The 11,409-nt window shown below is 30.4% G+C and overlaps 1 protein-coding gene across 1 annotated transcript; it reads left to right on the forward strand.

The window, feature by feature from the left end:
* Positions 1-862: 862 nt before the first annotated feature.
* LOC122272236 (sulfotransferase 1E1) lies at positions 863-11,409 on the forward strand. Its single transcript, XM_043055647.3, has 3 exons — positions 863-1,324; positions 4,975-5,239; positions 10,573-11,409. The coding sequence occupies exons 1-3, from the start codon at positions 1,084-1,086 to the stop codon at positions 11,033-11,035; spliced, it is 969 nt and encodes a 322-aa protein (XP_042911581.1). The 5' UTR covers positions 863-1,083; the 3' UTR covers positions 11,036-11,409.

Below are 11,409 nucleotides of genomic sequence, written 5' to 3' on the forward strand. Positions count from 1 at the left end.
TAATAAATACTAATTTAAAACAGCTGCCACCTTTATTTTGCGAATAATTACAACAGAAAAACTTTCAGAAATTAAACATTATGCTTTAAAAAAATAAATATTTTTCTATGATAGAACACTTTGTGTATTGGTATGAACTACTCTCTTTCAACTTTTCAATTCCTAATTTACAGCGCAGCTGCTTTAGTTTCTCGCTCTTCACGCCAGAAAAAATTTTATCAAAAATTTTTAAACATGCACATTTAAGCTTTCCTGCTAATAACAGCTCACGCTCTTGATATTTCAATTCTTTGTTCCCAACTTGAAAAAGAGATGAGGACCTTCATTCCCGCTGTGTGAGAAAGATATATAAAAAATATTTACTTTTTGTAACACTTATGACTGGAGAACCTGAAGTGGTCGAAAACACAGTAGATAATTTGGCATATACTTATAATAGCTAGTACCCATTATTTCAGATCACAACTAGATATACAGGGTGCAAAATTCCTCCTCTAAATGGTGTAAATAATTACACTGACCTAAGGTACGTGCTGTCCAAGGTATACAACACTCTCCCCCTATTATTAAGTAAAAAACAAAATTTATTGTTACTTAATAATAAAAATTACTATTTAATATTTTAAATCAAATATGTAAAAATTACTGATGCAAGTGTTCAAATCCTGATGCCATGATGATTCCAGAGATAAAGAAATCTCTGTTGTTGAAAATATCTAATCTTAGACGGATGCGGAGAGATAAATTTCATGGTTAAATAAAATAATAATAAAAATAAGAGTCGAAAAATAAGTAATACTTTTATGAATGATTGAATGAAATGATAAAAAAAAAAGAATTAAGGAAGGTCAAAACAGTAAATGGATTTAATGAATGAAATATTCGACCCAGGATGTTTGATAGAACAAACTTTTGACCGAACTGGAAACGAAAGAAAAACAAAATTAAAATTTCATTTATCAGTTGTAATCGAACGGAATTATCTAAGATAGTCTAGTTGCAGCGATAGCAGTAACTCTAAACCGGATACTCATTTAATTATAAATGTATTTTTCGTTCGTTTGTTTTCATTAGAGAGAAAAAATGTCTATGAAATCGTTATCCCAGATCGTTGACGGCTTTCAAATACCGGGGAAGTACAATCCGGGTACATTCCGTGCTGCTCTCAAGTACAAACCACGTGACGATGATTTGTTTTTGGTTACTTATCCTAAATGTGGTACAACTTGGACCGGACAAATTCTCTTGCTTCTCTTTCAAAAAGGAGAACCTTTGTCGTCGTTCCTGGATTTATTCCTGAAATTTCCGTTCCTGGATTTGTCTGGTAAGTAAAAATTTGCAAGTGCAGTGCACATAAAAGGACCATCCAGAATAATTAATCCTTTAATTAACCATAACTAGTTAACTAGTTTATTAACCATAACTAAATAGTGCTTTAATTACCATAACCATAAATCCTGAGAAATTGAATTTTAATTATGTGAATTTCATTTTTTTTTCTGTTTAATTGTTGAAAGTGAATGTAAAAAAATTATTTTGTTTTAATAATGAATAATTTCAAATGTAAGTTATGGTGGTAGTTACGATTCAATAATTCACTAGATAATATAAAATTTAAACCTGGGTTTCCATCCCTTTTTAAATTTTTAGTTGTTTGTGGCATTCCTGCCAAGAAGACATCTGAAATTGTAAATATCAAGTATATTTTTTAAAAAACAAGCGGTAACTAACAGAATTTTTATAAAACTTTACTGTTAACGTTACAAGAAACACTTTAAAATATTTTTATTTAAACCTCTCGCAAGCATATTGACTTCCGAATATTTATAATGACTTCAATGTAATTGTTTAAAATTTTTGGAAGTCAGAATCATTTTAAAACAACTTTATTTTACCACGAATTTAATATTAAGGCATTAATTTTTAACAACTAAAATAAAAGTAACGCCCGACTAATTCGAGAGAGTTGACAGCTATATGTTTCAGCATTATAGTATATATAATCAAATATTTTTCGTGAATCAGGCAAAGCCTCGGGCTTGATCCGGGGTAACAGTTATAAATACATGTCTATACAATTATTTTATTAATTCAACTTGATTCTTCAAAGTTCTTTTAACTCAAGTAATGATGCAAAAATTACCTCTTTAATGAAATAGTTTGGTATGAAACTCTGGAAACGTAATTTAAGTAAAGACTCGTCACCATTTTGGTGACAGCAACTCTATTGTTATCGCAACTCTCAATGTGAAAATGCGGAGTTTCTATTCTTAAATGAAATTTTTAATTTCTTAATATTTTCATACTCTTGAAGATAAATTAAATATTTACTATTTATTCTTTTAACTATTATTACTATTTATACTTTTTTTCACTGAAATTATACTTTTTATTTTTATTCTTTTCAGTAAAAATGATATCTTATAAGTTCAAACTTTCTAATTTCGAATTTTTTTAATCTGCTATAACCTTTTCTTTTCCAAAATCTTCGAAATATTTTGCAGTAGTTTTTTTTCTGAGTTTCAAAGTATGATATATTCTGAGCCAGTGTTTCCCAAAATGTGGTACGCGTACCCCCAACGGTATGGGAACAGATTATAGGGGTACGCATTCCTATGCAAAATATCTTGCAACAAGCGAAAATTTCAAAACATTTTATTCAAAAACAAAGCTAGCCATGAAAATTTTTGTTACGTTTTATTGGCTATTTTTTTTCAGAGTTAACAGTTAATAATTAGTGGTGTCAACAGCCAGTTGTGATTTTTAATTTTAGAGCAATTCTTTTATAACAAAAAGTACATTCATTTTTTTATTAGTGATACACAGCGTTACGAAAAATTTAGAAAGGGTACACAAAAGTCATAAGTTTGGGAAACACTGATCTAAACCGAAGTATCACGGGATTTAATATGATTTGTGATTTCAATCATTATGATAATTATTAACAGTGTTCAAAGAAAATGTTTTTTCCCTATAGTTGAAATATTTTCCTCTTCTTAATCAATACCAACTGTTATTTGGTCTTTCATAGCAAAAAATTGTCAAAACTTTAAGTACAAATAATTAATTATACTTAAAATGAAATATTAATTAAGATTTTATATGCAAATAACAAAATCGAAAAATATTTTAAAATTGCTGTTTGATTTTTAAAATACTAGATTAAATGAAAATGTGTCCGTCAATTAGAATATAAAACATACTATAAATATTAAACCAATAAATTCACTTAAACAGCGTTATTATTTTTGGAAGAATTTTTAATTTTTTTTCAAAACAGTTTAATCTTGTCTTTATTGAGTTATATTAGTATCCTCTTATCTGTATTACAAAAATAGAAGTTAAAGCTTTTCAATTTATGCAGATTCACTATGATTGAGATAGATTAGATGAATACATATATTATTGAATGATAAATATAGTATTTTAATAAATAATTCTTGATATTTTAAAAAAATTTTTCATTTTATCTACTCTTTTTCAGTTATAATACTAAAAAAGTTCAAATATGCATTTTAATTTTAGAAATCGGACAAAGTAAAACAATCAAACTACAAAGTATATAAATGGAATGGTATATAAAAATATATTTTTCCAAATTATTACTCAGTATTTAAATTGTATTCAGTTTGATTCTCTAATAATTTTATATTTTATTAATGAACAATAATGTTAATAACATATCTTTAAAGAGGGAAATCTTCCATAGTGGTAAGTTTATTACAATAGACACGTTATTCTTTTATAAGGTTTGCTCCTCGTAATAAATAATATTATGTGAAATATGAAATAAATGAATAAATTAATTAATTTTAAACTTAACATAGTCTGTTTATTGTTTTCATTTGGATTTCATTTATCTCTATCAATTCTATGCAGTCATACTTTCCGTCACTTTTTATTGCTATATCCAACAGGTAAACAACATAATTTAATGACTAAATTTGACCTATTAGAACACCCAAATGCGCAATAATCGGTCATTATTAATTTAAAAGTATGAAACAACTAAAGTAAACAAAAATCGAAATAACAGATCGGGCGTGATGATACTTCGCCATTCGTACTAGTCACCAATATGGCGACTGTTTACCCACGTGATCGACGTCAGCCAATATGAATCGAAAGCGGCACAAAGGTCGAGAGAGAGCTTTAGTTTGATGGTGTAATGGGAGCAATAATCCATATTCCATGAACGTTGCGCTTGCGCATCACTTCGTAGTGATGTAAAAATGATCTTTACCAAAGTGCTAAGGTAGCATTACCTATTCTTTGTTGCAGTTCAGGACACGATCTATTCGTAACACTTTTGATATAGTTTACGGATAGAGAAATGTCCAGGAGTTGCGTTTTCGCACTGGATTATGTGACCGGATCAGGTTCATTTGTAATACTGTAGCGCTTACTGGATTAATGCTCAGTAAGCATTAGAGCACTTCCAACATCAGCTGGATTGCAATAAATAATGCAATCCTATAGAATGTTTCAAATGTTCCTGTAGAATGTGTGTTCTATCACTTATTATTATATTTTTTTTATATCGCTTCTTATTTCTAGACCGTAGCAACGCTAAAATAAAAGGCCAAGGCATGAAAAAACACCTACATAAAAGTGGTAGTATTTATTTATTAATACGAAATGGCTATTTTTTCTATTACTTTCTACTTCAAACTTTAAAAAAACATTGCGCTTTGATATCAGATCCAAATGACAATACTTACATTATTAATATTCGATGGCAGTCAGGACTCACTTGTTCTAATATAATAATGAATTACTTGTGCCATTACTTTTTTCCTTTTTTCAAAACGGAATTATCCTTTTTGAAAAGAACAATTATCAAAAATTGAACACAACATTAAATTTCGTATAGTAGTTATACAAATAATCATTTATGTATTGTATTTTAAATTTTCTTACTAACTTATAACCGATACTGTGAAATGTGTAATGAATGTTACTGTTTATTATCAGAGCCAATATTTATGGAGATGATGCCCAGACCAGGTCCCATCAAAACGCACCTACCCTATCACATGGTACCCTGGTCTAAAAATTCAAAGTACATCTACCTAACAAGAAATCCTAAGGACTGCTGCGTATCATACTATTACCACATGAAAAACCTACCTTGGCATGCATATACGGGCACGTTTGATGACTTTTTTGAGGATTTCTTGGCTGGAAAAACTGACTACGGTGATTATTTTGACCATCTACTATCATGGTATTCTCACAGGTAAGTCCATGTGGCTCAAAATCAGTTCTGAGTAACAAAAATTAACTTGTAACTACCTGTATGAGTATATTTAAATGGTAAAAAGTGGTAGGAAAGTTTATTCTTAAAATATCACTATAATGTATGCATACCTTTCTATTGAGTAGTAGGAAAAACATAAAATTTGTCACACTTTCACGTTTCCACTAAATTTAGAACTAGTACATTTACAGCTTATCGCTGTTGCCAAACAGAGGTAAAGACAAATACTACAAAAAATTCAAGAATACATTAATTTTTTTAATGTTCTGTATTTGAAAATGATAAAAATAGCGTTGTTCACTATCCAAATATGTTAATTGCTATAATTGGCTATCATATTATTTTTTTTAAAAAATTGTATGTAAGCATAAATAATATATTCAGTTTATTTAAGCAAATTTACTTCCACTTTTTTTCCTTTAGGTTTCTTGACCCAAAATTTGCAAAGCTCTAAACTTATGTTAATTTTATTTTATAACCGGCATTGAACAGCCGATCCAATTCTGAGTTCCCTTCCCTAAAAATACCGTAGGATATTCCTATGATGTTTTGGCTATTGAACAGCCGATCCAATTCTGAGTTTCCTTCCCTAAAAATACCGTAGGATATTCCTATGATGTTTTGGCTATTGAACTGCCGATCCAATTCTGAGTTTCCTTCCCTAAAAATACCGTAGGATATTCCTATGATGTTTTGGCTATTGAACAGCCGATCCAATTCTGAGTTCCCTTCCCTAAAAATACCGTAGGATATTCCTATGATGTTTTGGCTATTAAACAGCCGATCCAATTCTGAGTTCCCTTCCCTAAAAATACCGTAGGATATTCCTATGATGTTTTGGCTATTGAACTGCCGATCCAATTCTGAGTTTCCTTCCCTAAAAATACCGTAGGATATTCCTATGACGTTTTGGCTATTGAACAGCCGATCCAATTCTGAGTTTCCTTCCCTAAAAATACCGTAGGATATTCCTATGATGTTTTGGCTATTGAACAGCCGATCCAATTCTGAGTTCCCTTCCCTAAAAATACCGTAGGATATTCCTATGATGTTTTGGCTATTAAACAGCCGATCCAATTCTGAGTTCCCTTCCCTAAAAATACCGTAGGATATTCCTATGATGTTTTGGCTATTGAACTGCCGATCCAATTCTGAGTTCCCTTCCCTAAAAATACCGTAGGATATTCCTATGACGTTTTGGCTATTGAACTGCCGATCCAATTCTGAGTTTCCTTCCCTAAAAATACCGTAGGATATTCCTATGACGTTTTGGCTATTGAACTGCCGATCCAATTCTGAGTTTCCTTCCCTAAAAATACCGTAGGATATTCCTATGACGTTTTGGCTATTGAACAGCCGATCCAATTCTGAGTTTCCTTCCCTAAAAATACCGTAGGATATTCCTATGATGTTTTGGCTATTGAACAGCCGATCCAATTCTGAGTTTCCTTCCCTAAAAATACCGTAGGATATTCCTATGACGTTTTGGCTATTGAACAGCCGATCCAATTCTGAGTTTCCTTCCCTAAAAATACCGTAGGATATTCCTATGACGTTTTGGCTAAGGTGAAATTTTGATTTACACTTTTGCCATATGTATATGGAAAAAGTACACTGTAAAACTTTACCATAGGTAAAACCACAACGGAATATCCAATAGTATTTTTTATGTAGAATATTTTAGCCATAAAATTATGGTGCGTTATAGCTTTTGATTAAATTTTTCCATAGGCTCTGGCCCTATTGAAGTTCACCATACAACTATATATAAGAAAATTTATGCATAGGCAGTAATAAACAAGGGTCATTGAATTTTAGTGGGTTTCGGGGGCTTTTCACAAGAATGATTATACCAGAAGAATAATTATAATAAGATAAATTAAGGTGAGAGATTAAGTTATTGAATGTATGAGAAAAGACAATAATTATGTTCGAAAGCAAAGAACCCTTAACAGACAATACACGGATACTTTAAATCTTCCTGGCAAAAATTAATTAGAAAACAATAAAGATAATATGAGTAATGGAAAAAAATAAAAAGGAATGGACTTTCAGATTTGTTGGTTCTCTACTGTTCCTTAATCAAAAATCATTTACTACATCAAAGATTGAATACAAGATCGTAGAAAGATTCGAAATCTAATGTCGAAATTCACATAACATTATTGTAGTTGCGAGAGCAAATTTGGTTCTAGATTATATGTTTATAAAATAGGCATTATTATTTATTTGTAGACAAATCATTTGTTTATAAAATAGACTAAGTTAAGAAAAAAATTGAAAACCGTTGTGTCAAAACCAGTAGGATATTGATTAGTTTCAAGAAATTTTAAACTCAATTGAGTCAGAAGTTCAAAAAAATAATAAAATGACAAAAAGAAAAAAACAACTTTATAATTTTTGACCGAAGAATAGTCATTTTTTTGGCCGAATAATGCTCCATCATCCGACGCGCATGTCATGCCGTTGACTAATCAGCAGAGGAAATTTTTGAAGTTGAAATGCTGTCTTTTTTATTGAAATAATCGAAAATAATTTTAAATAACTATACATTTTTATGAGGTGAGCGATTTTTACTTAAAATTACTATCGTTTTTGATGGATTGGTTTAATTAACGCATAATTGTCGGAGTTGGTTAGTCGGAGTTGCATTAAAACACGCTTGCTTCCTTCCACAACCATGTCCACCCTCCCATATGAATGATGCATGCGTATAGTGTGGTTCCATTAGTTTGTCATACGTCTATGGTACTTCTCTTTAATCATACTATAAGACTATGGTGTCTGGCCATATAATGCCAGACGAATTTCTGTGGTTACCATAGGCTTAAGGTATCTTATCATATATATATATATCTATGGTTGCCATGGGTTACCATAGGCATTTCTACTGCAATTTTCCCTAAGGGTTTATGACTATCAGTGTTCAACTCCATATCCTTGTAATTTGGAACCCATCTCAGAAGACAATGGAGCTCTTGGATGAACGATAGGCCCTCCTGGATGTTTTTTTGATGGAACTAACCCACATTTGCGTTTCATAGACAAAATTCGCCGACGAATAATTTTAAGGCGAGAGGATTTTAACCCATGATCCGTCTCTACCACTGAGGATATTTTACGTCAGCACTGTGCTGGGTGCAGAATTCGTATTAACCATCCACCGATGGGATTTGAACCTGAGTCACCTCATTGGGAGGTAAATGTTCCATACCTGAGCTACCACGGTTCAACTTACACTACCGGTCAAAAGTTTGCGAAAATTTTGAAATCCACAAAGAAAAGGTCTAAATTCAAATGTTCATAGAACTGCGAAAAATCATTCAAATTGCATGAAAATTTGATATGTTCTAAAGTGAACCCTCGACATTTAGTTACATATGATCAAATTGCAATACTCTGTTTTTTGCGAACTGAATCCAGATTTTCATCACGGATTGTTTTTATGGTGAAAAAATTTCTAAAGTTTGAACACTTGCCAAACTTGCAAAAAAAAAATTCCGTACTTTCTGTTTATAGAAAATAGTTATTTGAACCGTTATATGTAAGCCCTCAAAATTTCAGATCGATTCAATTTTTTTTGACGAAGTTATAGAATTTTGAAAAACATGTGTACTTTTCTCGATTTTTGAGCATTCCACATATGGTCTATACATCTTGATAATAATAATAACCAATGAGCTTTTTAATTTTAATGTTTTCTATATTTTCAAATAATTAATATTTATTATAAAACAAATACTCTTATCGATTATGGTAATTATTATTGTTTATATTTATTGCTTTTATGTATTAGTTTTGTTGTGATATTTTTACATTAAATTAAAATAAAAAGTTATAACAATAATTACATAAACAATTCTAAAAAAATAATAACAATAGTATAAAAAATTTGCATTTTTACTAAACTATTTTATTTACAACAGGTCAAATATTTAACATACTCTTAATCGTATTTTGTAATTAAATAAATTAACATTTGAATCTTAGATTCCTCGATCCATCCACCTTTTGCTTTTATTATAGCCTTACATATGCGTGGCTTTCGTCATTAATCACTTCAAGTGATATAGAGTTCCATTCCTGTTGTAAAATGTTCCATAACTGATTTCGATACGAAATATCATAGCATCGTTTGCAAGAACAAACAAATTTTCGATGAAATGTGACATCCCTGAGATATTGTTTTAATTATATTCATAATAAATTCCTTGTAATAACAATAATTACAATAATGAATAAGAATATTTGTTTTATAATCAGTATTAATTTTTTGAAAATATAGAAAGCATTAAAATTAAAAAGTTCTTTGGTAGAAGATGTATAGACCAAAAGACCGCATATGTGGAATGCTCAAAAATCGAGAAAAATACACATGTTTTTCAAAATTCTATACCTTCGTCAAAAAAAATCAAATCGATCTGAAATTTTGAGGGGTTACATAGAACGGCTCAAATAACTATTTTCTATTAACAGAAAGTACAAAAAATTTTTTTTCAAGTTTGGCAAGTGTTCAAACTTAACAACTTTTTTCACCATGAAAACAACCCATGATGAAAAGCTGGATTCAGTTCGCAAAAAACAAAGTATTGCAATTTGATCATATGTAACTAACTGTAGAGGGTTCACTTTAGAACATACCAAATTTTCATGCAATTTGAATGATTTTTCGCAGTTCTATGAACATTTGAACTTAGACCTTTTTTTTGCAGATTTCAAAATTTTCGCAAACTTTTGACCGGTAGTGTATGTTTGTAAGTTCTTTGAAAAAGCCTTACATTATGATGTCACTAGACTTAAGGAAATTGTTACATTTGAGAACTTGAAATAAGGCATTAAGCTCATGCCAACGACGGCTTAATTTTGTAGCGATACATTTAATTTAGAATTAAAAAAAATATGTAACCTCTTTTTAACTCTATTTTGCGTTTCAATCACTTGAACATAGCACATCAATGGCACTATTTGCTGGATGGATAGAAAAAAAGCTGTGAACGGCCATTGACGACGAGTTAACTTTATGATGATGATAACAAACTTACATCATATTTGCAAATTTTTGTTGTACTTTAGACCAATTTTCTTTACTTTAAATTTCTCTTCTGAAATGTGGAATAGAATTCATTTGCAGAAATTTATATAATACACAAACATGTAATAACTTTTTCACAGATTTTCTAAATTATTTTATAAAAATAAATAAATAAGTAAATAGACACTTAGAATTGATCCAAGGTACACGGGTTTACCTTATATAATTTAAATTTGCCTTTCCAACTGTAAATATAACTTAATCATCCTATCTCTTTCAGAAATGATCCCAATGTCTTATTCCTCACCTATGAAGAGCTCAAACAAGACATAGATAGCGCCATTTTGAAAATGGCTTCATTCATTGATGATGAAAAGTTCGCTGAACTTATCCGAACAAATCCTGACATTTTGAGCAATATCAAGAAGCACAGCAGTATGGAGGAAATGAGAGAATTCATGACGAAATCCATGGGAGGCATGGCTACCATGAAACCGGAGGAGTTAATGAGCATAAATGTTCCAGATGTCATAAAAAATCTTTTCGCGGAACAAATGTGTCAGATGAAATCTAGCGATGTCGCTGAGAAATTCGGGCAAGATATGGGTCAGTTCTTTAGAAAAGGTGTCACTGGAGATTGGAGGAATCACTTTTCGGAAGATCAAAGCCGTCGTCTTGATGAAAAATTTGCCGAACGAACAAAAAATACTGACATTCCAAGTTTGTGGAAGAATTTTATGTAAAGCTATTGGAACGAAATTGTCCATTGACATATTTTTATATCATAATAGACTTTTTGAGTATGAGATATAAATGTCTCAAAATGAGTCCTTGAAGAGCCAAAAAGTGTAGAATAATTTCTAAACAAAAAGTGGTCATAAATTTAAGATCATCTTTAGAGGATATATTTTATTTTCAGCTGCACCATTTGCTTCAAAACTTTTACGTCAGTTTACGAAATATCCATTTACAGTTTTGCCATATTTTGTTATTCCTAGAAAATGTTTCAACGAGACTTCTGTATTACATAAGATATACAATGTTACTGTTTTCCATAAATTGTTCTTGAAGTATAATATTGAAAGTATATAAAACTTAATAAATTCTGTAAATACAA

The sequence above is a fragment of the Parasteatoda tepidariorum genome, chromosome 2 (genome assembly GCF_982258835.1).
Source record: "Parasteatoda tepidariorum strain Cologne lab strain chromosome 2, Ptep-v5.0, whole genome shotgun sequence".
NCBI lineage: Eukaryota > Metazoa > Arthropoda > Arachnida > Araneae > Theridiidae > Parasteatoda > Parasteatoda tepidariorum.

What these genes read in the sequence shown, in the direction of transcription:
- LOC122272236 (XM_043055647.3), top strand. Translation starts at nt 1,084, where the DNA reads ATGTCTATGAAATCGTTATCCCAGATCGTTGACGGCTTTCAAATACCG. An exon ending in TCCGTTCCTGGATTTGTCTG is followed by an intron (nt 1,325 to 4,974) that starts GTAAGTAAAAAT and finishes GTTTATTATCAG; the next exon opens with AGCCAATATTTATGGAGATG. An exon ending in CTATCATGGTATTCTCACAG is followed by an intron (nt 5,240 to 10,572) that starts GTAAGTCCATGT and finishes TATCTCTTTCAG; the next exon opens with AAATGATCCCAATGTCTTAT.